Source organism: Trachemys scripta, chromosome 17 (genome assembly GCF_013100865.1).
Source record: "Trachemys scripta elegans isolate TJP31775 chromosome 17, CAS_Tse_1.0, whole genome shotgun sequence".
NCBI lineage: Eukaryota > Metazoa > Chordata > Testudines > Emydidae > Trachemys > Trachemys scripta.
Window position 1 is genome coordinate 818,370 of NC_048314.1, and position 19,057 is coordinate 837,426.

Below are 19,057 nucleotides of genomic sequence, written 5' to 3' on the forward strand. Positions count from 1 at the left end.
TTGCCCCAGATCCCTAAGTGGCCCCCTCAAGGATTGAACTCATAACCATGGGTTTAGCAGGGCAATGCTCAAACCACTGAGCTATCCCTCCCCCACTCTCTGCAGTAACAAAACAACAAAAGCTGCCAGATAAAAGGTTCCTTCTTTTCCCCAAATTATGGCAGTTCCCCAACAAATCCTGCAACTAATTATAGTTCAATATTAAACATTCTGTTCTGGATCAGTGACAAAATTAAAATTTCACGAGCATGGCCTCTGAGGTTGGGGTCAACTGAACGTAAGTTAAAGCAGCCTTGCTGGGTGTGAGGAATTAAACACAATATTCAAGGTGAGTATACCATCACTTGCGTATAACAATGGCATAATGCTGTGCATAACAATACCTGTATTGATACCTGAATGGTTACAGTCCATCAAGACCCCATCAGTATATATATGAGTAGTTTAATATCAGTCCATCCAGTGTGTATTACTTGTTGTCTAGTCCCCTGTTTTTGTTTAGATCAGTCTTGAGTTCCTTATAAACCTTTCTACTGTGGACTAACCAATATGATTTTGTCATCCACAAATTTTACCTCTTGTGATCCGTGGGAGGGTTCCTCCTTTTTCCATTTGCTATAACAGACTTTGAAAATGGGATTCTGGTTCTTAATATACTGTAACTTAATTGCACTATGTAACCATATAGCACACCATAGGGATAGTGAGTTATTTCTTATTTTGTTTTTAAGGATTCCCATGGTTTCTCGTAGACCCCCTTCTCCTGAAATAAATGTCATCAAGCAGAAAAGCAAAGCAATTCAACTAAAGAGCAATAAGGAGGGGAATTCCTCTGAAAGTATAATATTTAACTTTGGGGCAGATGAGAAACTTATCACTGACACATGGCAAGCAGCAGTAACAGCAATATCAAATATGGTAAGAAATGCTTTGTTTAGTAAAGATTCACAGATTGGCTAAATAGTTAGATCTAAATCTTTCCAGTCCAAATACCAGACCCATGCACTGGTGCCGCGACTACACAGCCACATTAAAGCGCTGCTGCACAGCGCTTTATCATTGCTAGTGAAGACATACCCTCAGTTCTTCAGCTTCTCAGCCTTCGCTGAAGTCTAGCCCTGCTTGGTTACCAGTTGGACTACTTCCCCTGCTTCCTTTTAATACTTAAATCATTTGTTCTAAGAAATATTTAAAGCTGCCATCTTTTTCCTTCTTGCTTTTTTGCTTTAACAGCTGTTTCCTTATTTAATGACACTGCTCTACAGCCAAAATGCTTCTGAAATAGATGTAGTCAAACTTTACTAATTCTGGGTCACTGAGAACGAAAATGATGCTTAAAATTGTTGATTGGCTCTAGTTTTCAAGATATGCTATTGGGTCAGTAGATACGACCCTTGACTTGGGAATGGCAGAGGATAAGTGAGTTATAAAGGGAAGGGATCTCAATTTAAACCAGAAATGACTAAAATACATCTTTGACTGGATCTATGAATAAATCTATGACTGGGTTTGGACAGTACTTGCTTTTTAGGCAAAACAATGAATGATGCAGTCTGAAGCTGGTATTGCATCATACATCATATAAATTGCATCATGTTATTCCTAGAAGTCATGGATGATGCAATCATAACGAAGCTGACATCACTCTGCTGAACAAATTGCCCTATATCAGCTCTAGAAATCATACAGTGTCATGCTCTCTTATTTGTCAGTGTTTGATTTTGCAAAGGGACACATTTCTGTTTAGCCAAAGTGAGCAGGGATGCCTCGTACTTTTGTGAACAGAGCAGATAATTTCTCCTATGTTTGTGGTGAAATGACTTTTGCATCACAAAAGCACAGTATAACCACTATGGTTAAGAAAGCCTATCACCTTTATTTTGGCTGCAAAATTGGAGATCAGGACAAGAGGTGGGCCCCACACATATGCCGCAACACTTGTGCAACAAATCTTCGCCAGTGGTTGAACAGGAAAAGGAAATCTATGCCTTTTGCAGTGCCAATGATTTGGAGAGAGCCAACAGATCATACCAGCAATTGTTACTTCTGCATGGTGCCTCCAGTTGGGAAAGGTGTGTCAAAGAAGCAAAAGTGGACTGTGCATTATCCAAACATTCCATCAGCTATACACCCAGTACCCCACGGAGAAGGACTGCTGGTTCCTGATGCACCAGAATCATTCTCACTTGAGTCAGACGAGGAAGAGGATGAAACTTCTGGTCCTGAACCATCAATGTCACAGGACTCACATTTTCTCTCATCCTCCTCCTCTGAACCACACCTCATAACACAAGGTGAACTGAATGACCTTGTCAGGGATTTGGAACTACCGAAGAGTAAGGCAGAGCTGTTGGGTTCCAGACTACAGCAGTGGAATCTCCTGGCAGGTGATGTTAGGGTTTCCATGTTCCGTGACCGTCAAAAGGATCTTGTCCTATTCTTCTTCATGGAAGGTGATCTTGTAGCCTGCAACAACATCGATGGTGTGATGGCAGCCCTCAACATCGTTCACGATCCAGATGAGTGGAGACTGATTCATCGAAGACGAATCTTAAAGCTGTTTTTCTGCATAATGGCAATGTTTTGCCATCAATTCCAGTTGGTCATGCAGTCCATATGAAGGAAACCTATGACAACATGAAACAACTTTTGAGGTGCATAAACTATGACCAACATCAGTGGCAGCTTCGTGGCAATTTGAAGGTTGTTGCTCTCTTGCTTGGTCTGCAGACTGGATACACAAAGTTCTGCTGTTTTCTCTGCGAATGGGATAGTTGTGCAAGAGATTCCCACTACATCAAGAAAGATTGGCCACTCCGACAGTCATTGGAGCCTGGGAGGAAAAGTATTCAGCATCCACCACTTGCTGAATCAAGGAAGATTTTGTTACCACCGTACACATCAAGCTGGGTCTGGTCATTGACAAAACACAAGCAGCTTTCAAGTACCTCCGTGGAAAATTTCCAAGGTTAAGTGAAGCTAAGATAAAGGAAGGTGTCTTTGTTGGTCCTCAGATTCGTGAACTTCTTAGAGATGATGCATTTGACCATGCACTGCCTGGCAAGGAAAAGACGGCATGGAAAGCCTTCCAGTTAGTAGCAATACATTTTCTCGGAAACAACAAGGCAGACAACTACAGGTTGTTGGTGGAAAACCTCCTCAAGGCATACAAAAGCCTTGGTTGCAACATGTCACTAAAGATACATTTTTTGCACTCTCATCTAGATTTTTTTCCCACTGAACTGCAGAGCAGTGAGCGGTGAGCGATTTCACCAGGACATTGCAACAATGGAGAAACGCTATCAGGGCAAATGGAGCCCATCAATGCTTGCAGACTATTGCTGGACAGTGACAAGAGATGCTCCATTTAATGAATACAAGAGACAAGCCAAGAAGCGCCGAGTAGACACTGAATAGGACTAAACTATGTACATAATAGTTTTTTGCCTTTTGTTTCATAATACATTTTATTTATATAACTCTTTTGCTGATTCTTAAAGTGTTACATAAACAGGACAGGTGAAATATTATCATGTAAAGCAACCATAAACACATGAAAAGACCTAGGTTTACAATTTATGATTAAAACTCTATCTACACAATATACATAGACATAAAATGTAAAAACTTAAATATCTTAGAAACAGTAGCCAATCAGTTGTTTTAATTGTCATATTTGAATTCAGCACATCAAAATACATAATAAATAGCACATTTTATCTCTGAAGCAGACGACTTCTCAAAAATTGTAGGCCAGTGTAATCATATACTGATCAAATATGAAATCAAGAATCAACATATCTAATTTATATTATACATCCAGAGCAACCACTAGTAGAAAATAAAGGATAGCTTGTTCAAAATATTAATTGTATGTTATAGATACAGAATAGTTAAGTTAAAATATGAATATTAAGGTAACTGCTGAAATACAATCAAAAGAAGCAGAGGAAGAAAAAGAACGCCAGCAGCTAGAAAAGAAAGAACAAGAACGTCAAAAACCACCTCAGGCAGCAGGAGGCAAAGGTGGTGGAAAGGATGCCAAAGATGCCAAGAAACCACCTCCAAAATCACCCACCAAAAAGAAAGGTAACTGAAGCATGTGATTTTCTTTTAAAAATAGAGCATAAAACTATTCAAATTAAATGAACATATGTTAAAAAAGAGACTAACTACAAAAGTTTAATTCTTTTCTCACTTTTCTTTTGATAGTTCAAAACATGATAAATCAGTGTGCTGATATGGTAGTGATAAAGAAATCCATAGACTGTTGAGTGATAGTTGGGTGAATTAAATCATAAATAATATTTAGGGATAAATGTTCAAAGTAATACCAGAAAATAATACTTGCTAATCTTTTTCTGTGCATTGCTTTGGAAATGTACACATTGCAGTCATTTTATCAAATTATGTCAACTTTTTAAAAAATGCTGGTTCTTTTCTAACATTAATCTCCTGGTGTAGCTAAAAGCATATAAATACTTCTTACTTTATTAATAAGGAACAGGATAAAACTAGTCCAAGGCTATTATTCCACACTATAATGTATCAATCTTTATAATATGATGGATCAGTCAGGTCTGTCCCTGCTCTATCATCATTCTGACAAGGTATAAACAATGTATTATTTAATTGCATTCTATTAGCACCTAGAGTCCCAACCAAGATCAGGGCCCTATTGTAATAGGTACTGTATGTACACATAATAAGAGACAGTCTCTGCCTCAACGAGTTGACAGTCTAAATAGAGAAGATAGACAAATGGTAGGAGAAAGAAAGTATTTAAAAATGGGCAAATGAAGCACAACGAGATTATGTGTATGTCTACACAACAACAAAAAAAACCCTGTTCTCTGCCACAGACTACTTGTAGCAAGTTTCTTAGCATATGTCTACACAGCAAAAATATACCTGTGGCCCTGGTGTCTCAGAGCCCAAGTCAAGTGAGTCTGCTTTGTGGGTCTCATGCTGCAGTGCTGAAAATAGTAGTGTAGACATACAGGATTGGACTGGAGCCAGAGCTCCAAGACCCTTCCCCTCCTCCTTCCGGCACCCGGGTTTTAGAGGCTAAGTTCCAGCCCAAGCCTGAATGTCTATACTGCTATTTTCAGCCCCATAGCATGAGACCAAGTCTTTTGAGACTTGCTGCCACAGGGTTGTTGGTTTTTTTGCTGTGGAGACATAACTAAATTACTTGCCCAAAGTTACACAAGTAGTCCGTGTCAGAGATCAGATCTCCTGAATCTAAGTCAAGTGCCTTAACCATCTTCCCTCGCAATATAAGATATTAATGGATAAATTTTTCATTTTATGCCAAAAATATCTCCTGAGAGTGGAAGAGCTGATCAACTTTTATTTCTGGCTTTCACGTCCTAGGAGTACACAATACAATTCTTTTTTATCTTGTAGGCAGCGCAGCAGCATACTTACTGAAAGAGTGATATAACTTGCTGCACTCAATTTGTTACCTTTAGATTTGATCATTAGAGTTATGTTCAACCTGATATACTGATCTGGTATCATCCTGTTGCACCACCATAGCAGCTGCAAGTCAGTTGTTGGGGAAGAAAAGTTATCATTATCTGTACTTAACAACACTTAACAGTCAAAGTGCTTTGACTGCAATTAAAGTGCCAACACAGTATTAAAAAACAAAATTATAAAATAGCTTTATAATATTAGTGGTGGTGTTTTCATTTCAGGCTTTAGGTCCATCATGTAAAAATAACTAATAGGATGATTTTAAAAAGTTGCAAGGTTATTGCAGGGGGGGTTGCAGTACTCCTACCCTTACTTCTGCACTGCTGCTGATGGTTGCACTGCCTTCAGATCTGAGCAGCTGGAGAGCGGCGGCTACTGGCTGGGATCCCAGCTCTGAAGGCAGAACCGCCACCAGCAGCAGCGCAGAAGTAAGGATGGCATGGTACGGTATTGCCTTACTTCTGCGCTGCTGCCTGCAGAGCTGGGCCCTCAGTCAGCAGTTGCCACTCTCCAGGCACCCAGCTCTGAAGGCAGCAGCACAGAAATGAGGGTGGTATGGTACAGTATTGCAACTCTTACTTTTGCACTGCTGCTGGCGGGGTGCTGCCTTCAGGGTGGGGCGCTCGGCCAACAGCCGCTGCTCTCCGGCTGCCCCGCTCTGAAGATGGTGCAGAAATAAGGGTGGCAATATCCCAACCCCCCCTAAAATAACCTTGTGAACCCCCAGAAACTTCCTTGTGGGTCAGGACCCCCAATTTGAGAAACACTGGTCTCCTCTGTGAAATCTGTATAGTATAGGGTAAAAGCACATAAAAGACCAGATTTCACGGATCTCACGTGATGTGTTTTTCATGGTCATGAATTTGGTAGGGCCCTACTTATCAACATATAACTTTTATCACCATTTACTTCATCTCTGAATTTGACTGACACTTAGAATTCAAAAGGTACAGTGTGTACCTGAAAATTGTCACAGATTAATAGATTTTAAGGCCACAAGGAATCATTGTGACCATCTAGAACCCCAGTAGAAACAACTCCATTAGATAATCATTTCCCTTTAGCAATTATATTTTGAGCTCTATTAGTTACCCAGTTTTAATCCATTTAATAGGTGCTACACTGATTTATTATAGTGTTAATTTTTTTAATTGAGATGTCATGCAGTAATAATGCCTTACAGAAGTCTAAGGATATTATGTCAACAATCACATTTATTCACCAAACTTGTAATCTCATAAAAATGATATCAGATTCATTTGAAAATACCTGTTTTCCATAAAACAAATTGTACTATGCTGTACTGTCTACATATATGCAGTCCGAAGATTGAGATTTCCTTTTTGGTTAAAATATTTTCTTTTCTTTGCAGGTGTTCCTTCTCCAGCACCTGTGGTTGAAGCCACTCCCATTCCTCTAACACCAGAGGAACTAAAGAAACAAGAATTAAAGCTTAAAATGAAACAGGAATATTTTAGTGCCCTTGAATATGAAGGTATGTAACTAGTTCAGCGGGCTACATTGTGGAAGTTGGTCATCATTTCCAATTTAGATTTTTTTTTAATACTTGAAACTGTCTGCAAAGTTTTGTTGAAAGTTTGCTGAGTGAATGGGGGGTGCGGAGAAAAGGGAGAAAAGGGGTCTGAAGAATCCTGGAAACTTAAAAAAATAGTGTTAGACAATAATTTTTAAATAAATATATTCAAAATGGAAGAGAGAGGCTTAAAAGTACTTTCTCTTCTCTTTCCTGTCATCCTTCTACTATCAGCTGTTCATTGTAAGCAAACAAGTTAAATAATGTTGACCTCAGCAGTTAACCAATATTCATGATCTTCCGGGTTGTTTCTGTTAGAGGGAGTCAGGTATTTGTTTGTGAATAAACAGGATTGCATCAAAGAATGTATAAAGTCCAGTTTTCCTGAATACAGTAGGAATGAAACAGCAGGAGACAGTCCCTTTTCTCACAGTGCCAAGCCTCTTTTCAGCCAGCACTCTACCCAAAAACTCTCTCTCTCAGCTTTTCTCAAGATAATGCTACAAGAGCTTTTCTGGCTGTCTCTGGGGCTTCCTTCCTGCCTCCTTTATGTGCTTCTGGCATGTTTCTGTGCATGCACACACACACACATATACGCAGAACTCCCTCAAACCATAATCAGCCTTCTGCATTTGCGTTCAGTCTCAAAGGAGAACCCCTCCAACCACCTGGCTCAACTCCCACATCAGCCTTGCAGATGGCCTGTGTTTTGAGCAGTGGCCCCTACTGTTTCAGCTATCGGTTCTACAAAGGAGCTTCATTGCTTCTTACATTTATCCTGAACGAAGGGTGGCTGTTACACTCACAAGCGTCAACAATGTTTCACCCAATCTCAGCACAAAAATATTTTTTAAAATCAGATATTTGGAAGTAGGGAGGGGAATATAATTAACTTTAAAGAGGTAAAGACCTGCCTTGCAAAACAGCCAAGGGTATGTATCAAAGGAGAACTAAAACATACAGGGCCACATCTACATAATAGCTTAGTAACATAACTTGCAAATGCAGATACCACGGATACACCTGCAATCGTAATAACTGGAAGTGAAAATGACCAGTTAAGTGTCTAGATATGTTGAGATACGCAAGTCTGTGGGCGGTTACTGAGTTTTGAATTTTGATTTCTCACTGAATTTAGCAGTTTTGTGTATATGCCTTATTTTTAATTGTGTTCCTGGTCTGAGAGTATTTTCTGTTATTGGATTTTTTGAGACTTGTGTGATTCAATTTGATACTTACAGATTGTTATGTCATTGTCCCACTTGCAGACTGAGAGCAGCAGCTCCTGGAAAATGTGCAAAGAAATTACAAAGAAGGCAGCACTTGATTAAGCTGTACTGAAAAGCTTAGTGGATGTACACTAAAAATCCTCTGAGGTGTTTTCAGTTGCTTATACCTTTTTATTTTTACAGTTTTCCCTCCCAAATCAAGCAGATCTCAGAGAAAAATGAGTTAATGCCAAGTTCAAAATTTTAAACATCAGCTGTTTTTGCTGAAAATAGGAAGCGTGTATTTTTTTTTTCATTTTCATTTAACTCAAAGATGACTTTGAAGGGATTTTGTTCAGACCTTCCAAATACATTCATCTTTGTGTAGAATCTGCCTAAGGAAAGTTTCAGCCCAAAAGATGATTGTTTTGGAAAGTTATTATTGGCATATTGGAATAAGATCTATAACAGAAACTGCTTTACAGTTTTACCTATCGAAGTTACTGTCAGCAGCAACTACGTTTTTTGTTTGTTTAGAAAAACATTTTCTAGCAGTAACATTAAATTTAATGAAAAATTGAGAGGGTAGATGAGGCAATATCTGTTATTGGACCAATTTCTGTTGGTGAAAGAGACAAGCATTTGAGCTACACAGAGCTCTTCTTCAGGTCTCAAAATAGAAAATTGAGTTGAACATTGGATGCCTATGTGGATCTTTCAAGATTTGAGATACTCTTAGTTCAGTGTTACTCTTTGGTCTTCTTTCTTTTTCTTCAGGTTTTTCATTCCTCTATTTATCTGTTTTATATCTTTCTCTTTCTCACATTCCATACCCATTTTTAAGACATTTATCTTTTCCGAAGACCCTGTTTCTCTGTCTATTGCCTCCATTTTTAACTCTAAAATCTCTGTGACAACAAATTCTTTTAGTCTTTTTTCAGTCCTCCCATTTTGAAATGCCAGTTTTTTCTAAGTTACATGGAATTTTTTACTCATAGATCTCTGTAGGCAAATATTTCTTCTTTGAGTGCTTGCTCATGTCCATTCCATTGTAGATGTGCGCACATCAACGTGCACAGTGGTTGGAGATTTTTGCCTTAGCGGAATCCATAGGGTTGACTGTGGTGCTGTGCTCATGTACTGGTATATTAGGCACTGCCAACACTAGGCCCTCTCAGTTCCTTCTTGCCAGCAACTCCAACAGAGGGTAGGTAATGGAATGGACACGAGCAACACATCTCAAAGAACAACAGTTACAACAAGGTAGGTAACAGTTTTTTCTTCTTCGAGTGCTTGCTCATGTCGATTCCATTCTAGGTGTGTGTGTGCCCAGATGTACAGTCAACGGAGATTTTTGCCATAGCAGTATGCGTAGGGTTGGCTGTGGCGCCCCCTTGAGTGCCACGCTCATGCGCTGGTATGTTAGGTGCTGCCGACCCTACGCCCTCTCAGTTCCTTCTTACCGCCCGTGACGGTTGGTTGGAGCGCCTTGTCTTGCATCTTGTAATGCAAGAGCATTAGTGGTTCTTACAACCCATTGTTCTGTCTCCGTTTTTTTTAGTTGATAGGTACTTAGTTAGACCATTAAGTTAAGGGTTAGAGTAGTAGTTTAGGAATTATAGTCCCAGCTGGGACTTCGCCTTGCAGCGGGGCATGCCCCATTCCCCAGGCTTTAAGCCATGCTCATAGTGCAGCTGGCTGGTGCCCATTAGTGACCCCCACACTAGCTGTTTGAAGTGTTTGGGGGAGTTCCACAGAAAGGCCAAGTGCAGGATCTGCAAAAACTTTCACCCTCGAATTCAAAAGGAGCGGGATATCCGCTTGAGGGCCTCCTCATGGAGGCTGCGCTTCATCCTGCTTTGGAGCCCTCTCAATCGGACTCCATGCCCGGCACTTAGGTATCAGTGCACAACACACCGCTGGCACTGGAATCTGCCCGGCACAGTTTGGGGGCTTTGGGCAAAGGACCTGTGTTAGGCCACGTGCCCATTCCGGAGCCACTTGGTGATACCACTGCGGTCAGACCTCCTAGCCCAGCCAAGGAGCCACCTCCGGCTCCCGGGAGTGGCAGGGGGTCCCGGCCCCTAGTAGGGTCATGTGTGCCCAAAGCGGGCCCGGCGGTCAAAGAGGAAGTAGGTCATCCGGCACCGCAGATGCCAAGCCAGGTGATGAACCCAGCTAAGGCCCTGGCATCTACGGACAAGGCAGTCATGGGACTACCCTCTAAAGAAACGAAGTGTCCCCAGACAGCAGACGTCGATCCACATCACCGCAGCCTTGAATCCCAGCACTGCATCTTCGGTCCCCGGTTAAAAGACACCGGTCCTTGACGCCAAGGTCTCCACCTACATGGCATGGGACACCTGAGTCATGACGCCAGTCCCATACCCACAGTACCATCAGGCCTCCCACCAGAGATTGCCACGGCGCAGATCACCATCACCTAGGCAGTCTCCCAGGCGTAGATTCTCACCTTCCTGCCTGTTGCGTGATCATTCCCAGTCACGGCACGGTCTGCAGCTCCCTGGTACTGCTCTTTGGGCAGGCACTGATCCTTACCGGGGTAAGGATCCTCTCCTTACTGGTCGCCGGCAAGGGTCAGTCAACAGACGCAGGCATCTACAGCTCTGCCCTGGTCACCGGAAGGGCAATGCTCCAAGTCAGAAGGAGAGTTCAGCCCCTCACCTATAAAAGGTGAATTACTACCGGCCCACGAGACCGGTGTGACTCCTGCGGTGGCAGCGTGGAGGCAGGGGCCACGGCCTATTCAGTGGCAGTACTGGAACACATGGGGTGTACCTTTTATGCCAGTCCCATACTCCCACCGTTCCTCTCAGGCCGCTTCGGACGAGCTACCCCCGGCACAGTCGGTGCATGGTGCTGAATCGGACGTGCGGGCAACACAGTGGCCCCCAACGCCCAAGGAGCTGTCCCCAGATGAGCAAGGGGAAGCCACTTCTCCCCCTGCGGTGCAGTCATCTTTGTTGTCTCCGGACAAAGCAGTGACAGGCCCCTCGCAACAGGCCCTGCTCAAAAGGGTGGCTGCCATCTTTGCCTTCCATCTGCCGCTTGAGGGTAGGGTCGGTTTTCACCTAGGACATGACTGCCAGGTTCCTCAAGGGCCTCAAGCACTTCTACCCATATGTCAGGGACCCCGTTCCTCCGTGGGACCTGAATCTTGTGCTGTCACGACTCATGGCACCCCACTTTGAGCCTCTGGCTTCCTGCTCTCTCCTCCTTTCCTGGAAGGACAGCTGCCTGCCAGGTCTCTGAGATTAGGGCGCTTACTTCGGAACTGCCCTATATGGTCTTTTACAAAGATAAGGTCCAGCTGCGGCCACATCCAGCTTTCCTGCCCAGGTGGTCTGACAGTTTCATATGGGCCAGGACATTTACTTACCTGTCTTTTTTCCAAAGCCACATAAGTCGGAGGAGGAGGAGTTTAAATTGCATTCCCTAGATGTCAGGAGGGCACTAGCCTTCTACATTGACAGGACCAAGCCATTCCACAAGTCAACACAATTGTTCGTCTTGGTAGCCAACAGGATGAAAGGTCGTCCAGTGTCTGGTCAAATAATTTCTTCTTGCATCATTTGCTGCTGCTACGATGAGACAAAGGTGCCTTCTCTGACGATTGTAACTGCCCATACAACCAGGGCACAAGCCTCTTTGTCAGCTTTTCTAACCCAAGTGCCTATCCAGGACATCTGTAGGGTAGCCACCTGATCGTCCATCCACACGTTCATGTCCCATTATGTACTTACCCAGCAGGCTTTGATAGAGCAGTGCAGCAAGCTGCTAGACTGTGAGCCCACCTCCAAGGATACCGCTTGTGAGTCACCTAGAATGGAATCGATATGAGCAAGCGCTCGAAGGAGAAAAAACGGTTACCTACTTTTTTGTAACTGTTATTCTTTGAGAGATGTTGCTCATGTCCATTCCATTACCCGTCCTCCTGCCCCTCTGTCGGAGTTGCTGTCAAGAAGGAACTGAGAGGGCGTAGGGATACTGCTATCGATACCGCTAAGGCAAAAATCTCTGAGTGTGTACGTGGGTGTGCACACACCTAGAATAGAGTGGATATGAGCAACACATCTCGAAGAACAACAGTTACGAGAAGGTAGGTAACCGGTTTTTCCTCGCACTAAAACAACCAATTTTCACAAAGAGGGAATTATAATAATAAGTATGGATTTGTGAGATATAAAACAGCTAGGCTTGGAAGGTCCGATCCAAAGCCTTGTAAAGTCAGTGATTTCAATGAGCTTTGGGTCAGGAACAAAAGAACAAACATTGGTTATGGTTCCCATAAAATTTGTATCATTTGAGATTTGCTTTTTTCCCCCTTTTGAAAAATCTGAGAAAGGAATGGTCTCTCTCTGAAAAGATTTCATTTTTTTAAATTACCTAAATATTATTGATATAATTTTTAAATAAAAGGAACACTTCCTCTGTAGAACATCTACATTTTATGTTCAAGTTTTAAAGGAAATGTTTTGAAATCATCCCCAGCAGACTATCTGGCTTTTTCACCATTGAGTTTCTAAATATAACACTTTTGTCGGAGGGTACTGTCTTAATTAATGTCTTCTTATCACCTCTTCCTTCGACATCAGTTTGGTTAACTTTGCTATATCCTTGTGATATGCACGTTCTGATATCAACAGTAGGTATATTTTGTAAAACAAATTCTGAGTGAATTAAAAAACATATATAAATAATATATGAACACAGGAAACCTAAATAGGTATTTTGATGCCTGAGTGCAAGTTTCGGTGCTTAACTTTAGATGCCTATTTTCAAGTAAGCTTGAAAATAGACTTCAGATTGTATAAATAAATTATTATTATGAAATGACTGTTTCAACAGAGGAAGCTGCAAAATCTCGACTACAGCTGATAAAGACAAAGGCATTAACATTTGTTGAAGAACTAGTAATGAAAGCGGAAGAAACTTACAAATATATGGAAAAGTGGCTTGGTGCCAGGTTCCTTGCAGAAATGTCCAGGTAATATATGGCTAATTTTTAAATAGACCAGGTATTTTAGTAGAATAGAAAAGTTATTGTTCAGACAGGTGACCTAATCAAATAATTTGTAAAAATGTACAAAAATTAATCATTTTGCTTGCTAATTTTACTCTCAGGATTTGGGACTTGATCTTGCCTTATGATATATGCCCTATAGTGCTGCATACATTGGAAAGTTAAAAAGTGTAGTCAGCAATATTGTACACAACTGTTCAGTCTTATTTTTTTCTTAGGAAATACAGTTACAGTTATGAGCACTAGTAGAGAACCTGAAATTTTGTTCCTAGGAAGCAACAATATCAAGTAGTGGCTCCTGCCACCTTGGAATTTTGGGATCTTGTTTGCTGTGCTTCTGCCATTCCAGAATCCTCCACCTTTTGTTAAACCCACTGTGTATAGCAGTTGACAGAAGTTATTTTAAAGATCATAAGAACATGAGGGCCTGCTTTGTGACACAAATTAGTCTCCAGTGCCCAAGAAGTGTGTAGATTTGGGCCTAATCATGACTCCCTGACTTTCATGTAGAGGGGATCTTCTGCGTGCAGGTCAGACTCTTCCCACTGTAATATCCAAGTACTTATTCCTCCACAGCAGTATTACTCCTTTCCCTGCAGAATGTGCTCCATAGATCCATCAGTCCATGCAGGGGCACATGACAGGGCGACAGGCTGAAGTAGGTAGACAAGGTGAGGTCAGGCAAATACACATCACCTCTTTTGCCCTATGGAGTTCTGAAAATCTCAACATGTACTATTTTTCCATCGGGTTTTCTCTGTGGCTGGGATTTCACTTTAAATGGACTTCCCTCAGCAGTCACAAACAGAGCATGCTGCCAGGATGTAGTGAGAAATAACTAGCTTGGTCATTGACCCCCCCCCCTTCCCATGATCCACACAGAGGATTTGTGGTCCTTAACAGAGAAAATCTCCCATTGATGAAATATTTCAGAATTTGACTCAAAGTTACTACTATCTTACATTTTAAAGTAATAATTGCTTCCTGCATTTCAATTTTTAGTGTTGACAAATTAACTGAGATTGCACGCCACCACGTTGAATGTTCTACGAGAATCCAATATGAATTGGTTTTAGACGAGACAGACTTCTTCATAAGCAATGATGTAAAAGTAATTCCAGATCCTATCCCTCCACCACGGCCTCCACCTGTAGAGACATCTGTAAATGGTACCCTAACTATTTCACAACTTAGCACACTCCATAAGCAATTTCTACAGGTGGCACCTAAAGGTAGGAAAAAATATTCTTACGCATTCATAAGAGAATTAGTTACCTAATCAAGATTTAAAATAACTGTTAGGAGCTACTAAACCATTTTTGATACTTAGCCAACAGCATTACGTACACTAATTTATGCTAGTAAGTTGAGATGCTACTACTGTTATTAAGAGCAAAGTCAGAATGCTGGTATCCAGCATTTAAGTGATCTGTAAGAGTCTTTGATCTGAGTTCCTCTATACTCAAATCTAAAGTAACTCTTTGGAACTATCAGTATGCTGTGTGTGCTTTTAAAAGTGGTGTCAATCTTGCTTAACTCAGAAATTCTTAAAATTCATAAGGTAAGAATCATTTTCAAATACAAGTTTTTAATTAAATGAATACTTCTGAGTTCAGTGCAGATGGCAGCCATGTTATTAAAAATGACATCATTTATGACATTGGTGCCTTTTTAGCCAAAAGGCATCAAAGCATTGGTTGAAATATCTTGAGCTTGCAACACCTCTAGAATGCCTCTTGTCAATATACAGCAACCATTCCATTAATTTACAAGTAGTAGGTCAGATATCTTTCTTTTTTTCCTGCAACACTTGGAGATGAAGCTTTTAGCTCTGTTGTGGTTCAGTTACTAGATTCAACAATAGTTTATCCCACAAACAGCTTAACTGTAGAGCCAACCAACAATTTCATGCAATCAGTGACCCTACAGCAGTCTCTTTACTTAATATAAACACACCTTCGAAATGTGGGAACTCTGGGTAAAAGATTTTAAACTAGTTCCAGCATGATCTAATATTGGTTTTAGAATTATGCAAAATAATTTGTGTTTAAAAATTAAACCTTTTATTTAAATATATATTTTTCCCAATTAGTTACATCAATATGAAATGAAATGGAAAATAGTTCACAATCATTTACACAAGGATTCATTACTGACAATGTCACAAATTATCATCTTTTGTAACAAATGACCGCTACCACCAGTCCAGAGTGCTGGAACAATTTGTATACTGGGGGTGCTGAGAGCTATTGAAGCAAATTGTAAATTCTATTTGATAGGAACCACTTCAAACCAGGGGGTACAGCAGAACCCCCAGCATCCCTAGTTCCAGCACCTGTGCTGCCAATACAGTCAGAAATATCTTGTGTAGTTAAACATCATAATCAAATCCACCCAGTGTAATGCATTAAAGCTCACGAAGTCCCACTAAAGATGAATTTAGTCCTTAAGTTGAAATACATTTCACTGTATATTTACAGAGAAAAAGTGAGCTCACCTTTTGAACTTGAAAACTTTTGGCTGAGAAACATGTTTACAGTTTTCCTTTAAAGAGATGTCTATCTTTCTGTCTTGTGAACGTGAGAGAGAGCATTCCAAACTGCTCTGCAGCAAATAAAATAACAGATAGTATAGTGCATATAACTAATTATAAGAAGCAGGGAATATCTTATATTTGCATTCATTTATAGAGTTCCATAGGAGTAAAGCAGACTTCACAGACATCAAACATGGCTGGTCACTCCCTCAAGGAGCTTTTGTTTTAGATTTATTTACTAGATATATAAGACTATAAAATATGTCTAACACAGACTTTAACACCCTTAACATTTCTATATAGTTAAATGCAGCAATAATTTCCATCATATATTGATGACAACCAGTTAAATCTTGTAGCAAAAAAAAAAATGTAGAATATCTCACCTTCCTCCAATGTTTCCCCTTAAATAGCATCCCCCTCCAGTAAAAGAAAGGTCAACAGACTCAAGCTATTCTGGACCAAGTGGGGAACAAGTTCCAAAGTCAAGGGGCCCTCATTGAGAATGCCCTACCAGCAGTCCCCTCTCTTTTAAAGCCAAAGGGACACCAGTTCAAGAGCCTCCACTGATCTCTGCAATGACAATATAACACAGGAATAGAGCTGATCTCTGAAGTAGGCAGGTCGCGGGCCATATGGGCTTTGTTGTTGTTGTTTTATGTTATTGGTATTATGGTAATGTTAGTGGCCAGGAACCCACAGGATCAAAAATAACTCGTTAAATTCTACCTAGAAACCTACAGGTACCCAGTGAAGATAACAAGCAGTGGTGTAATGTCCTGATAGATATATATCTTCCTTAACAAATGGGCTGCTGCATTCTGCACTTTGTTCAGCATTTGAATGGATTTAAGATGTAGCCCCACAAAGAGCACATTGCAGTAATTTACTTCTGTAGTGACAAAGGCATGACTCATGGTAATAACATACATATCTTCCCCCTCCCCTGCCTCCCAAAATAAATCAATAAATCTCAACCTCCTGGCCAGACACAAATCAAAGAGAACAGTCTGGTTCCTGCTGAAATGTGATCATCCTGCAGTAATTAGGAATCTAACTAGATACTCCATTTGCAATTGTGAGTGAGAAGTGAGAGACAGACACCTTAATCAGAGAAGCAGATATAATCCTCACCATATCTTCCGATTGGTTTCCCCAGCCAATCAACATATCTAGATTGAGCTTTAGCGAGCTCACTTTCAATACAGCCAAACACTGGAAAAGATAATTTACTGTACTATCTGGGGCAGAAGGAACAGAAATAATAGATTGGAATCATCTGTCTGTTGAAAGCAATGCAGCTCGTGCTATCTCACTCACCCTCCTAAAAATCCTATATAAATGTTGAACAAGAAGGAACCCTGCAGTTAGCACTTTCACGGAGAAATGGCAATTGCCAAACGTTACTTTCTGGGAACTTTGAGAAAAAGATTGAGGACAACCCTGTCCCTTCCCCCATGGTCCATATATATGGTCCATAGCAACTTTATATCTAAAGATATCAGCATGCACAGCCTTTATTCACTGATAGGATGAAGTCATCAATCAATGCGATCAACATAATCTCTGTCCCGTAACCTAGTCGGTACCCCAGTTGAGAAGAATCAAGGAAATCTGAGCTATTTAGGTAATTTTAACCATGAAGAGAAGATTAGGTACAGGACTATAGTTAACCAGATAAATCAACATCAATTTTTGGCATCTTGAACAAAAACCTTATCAATTGTTTTTTAAGAAAGCCGGCAGCATATTCTTAAAAGAGGCACTGACAGTCTGCATTATCACTGGATTCAGAACCTCCCCAGTTTTCAGGAAGGACATGAATCCAGAACTGAGGTTGATCCCCCTCCAGTACTTCACAGAGTACCACTGGCTGAAACAGATGGCAGCATTTGTCCCCCAAACAGTTGCCCTGCTTCCACAGAAGCAGACAGTTTGGTCAGAATCAAAGTGCCTCCACAAAGTAAAAGGGAGTTTCCTCACAAACCAAACTAAAGTCATCCTCTGAGTGAAGTCAGTTGGATTGTCCAAGTTATCAGTCATCTGAAAAAAGTCTGTAGAACAAGATTTTGGGGATGGGATGGTAGAAGAAAAAATCTTTTTCTTTGTCTCCTGCACAGCCACAGTATAACAGCTTTAAAAACCCCACTGAAAACAATAATAGAGTAGTCTGTTGGAAGAACAGTCCTCTCCTTCAAAGTGCTCTTGTTCCATCAAGAGCAGACCATCAAAACAGTTCCCATGCCCTAATGAAAAAGGTATGCTGCAATCTTTTATTTCTGCAGGAGGTATTGGTCCAAAGACATAGGTAATATATCCAGCCAACCCACCTCCAATCCTTATCCAAATATTAGCTCAAGATTGTGGTCAGCCATGGCCCTCATGGAGGACTGAATTTATTCAGATGAATAATCATCAGAATAGACGTTTAAATGGCTGATCATGAACGGTCCAGGCGAATCTAACACTACAGCAGCAGGGACTCAGATAGGAACACTGGTGTGATCTGTATGCCAAGATTAGTACCATCTTTTATCTGGGCTGTCGCACATAAGATGGACATATTGTATTCAATCCATTTTTGGTGAAAGACCTATGCAGTAGATTGGATACAAACAGCACAGACTCGCCACCTCCTCAGCAATCCTCTTCAGTTCCAACTGTACAAAACAGCCAAATGAGACCAACTGCACCAATACAGGTCCAGCAGTATTGTCCAGCCAGGTTTTGGTAATGTGCAAAGTTGGAAACCTCATTCTTACTTACATCATGGATGGTGGAAACTTTATTGACCAAATAAGCTAACGCACAACAGCATGAGCCAATGACTTCAGTTCTTGTCTGCTGATATGCCATTCACCAGAGAGATGACAACATTGGGATCAAAACTAATTGGTCTTAGTTTATATCCATATTAGTAGTAGTATTTGTAGTATGGTAATGTCTTCTAAGCACTAAACACATATAAGTATAAAAATAGATTATCCCTATCCCAAAAAGCTTACATTCAATGTATATGGCAAGAAACAACAGGTGGATAAAACCAACAGACAAGGGAGGATAATATGACAATAAGACAGTTATGATTTGTGTAATACAGAGTGATCACAGCACAACAGCACACCTCTTTAATTTCTCCCTCTCCTGTCTCTTCTTGTCTTTTAGCACAAGAATCTAGGCTCCCTAGTCATTGAGGCCAATCACACTCATCCAGGCCACCAACAACCCCTAAACTTTTAGAGCTCTCATTGTCC

General features: G+C 40.9%; 1 protein-coding gene across 4 annotated transcripts in view; it reads left to right on the forward strand.

Annotated features, from left to right (window-relative positions):
• LOC117889540 (sperm flagellar protein 2-like) overlaps positions 1 to 19,057 on the forward strand; it is a 74,679-nt gene that overhangs the window by 37,741 nt on the left and 17,881 nt on the right. For all 4 annotated transcript variants that reach the window (XM_034793897.1, XM_034793898.1, XM_034793900.1 and 1 more), the window contains 5 exons: positions 732 to 918; positions 3,918 to 4,089; positions 6,854 to 6,976; positions 13,093 to 13,231; positions 14,270 to 14,499. In XM_034793897.1, the coding sequence (XP_034649788.1) occupies positions 732 to 918; positions 3,918 to 4,089; positions 6,854 to 6,976; positions 13,093 to 13,231; positions 14,270 to 14,499 (851 nt within the window). The remainder of the gene's footprint in view (positions 1 to 731; positions 919 to 3,917; positions 4,090 to 6,853; positions 6,977 to 13,092; positions 13,232 to 14,269; positions 14,500 to 19,057) is intronic.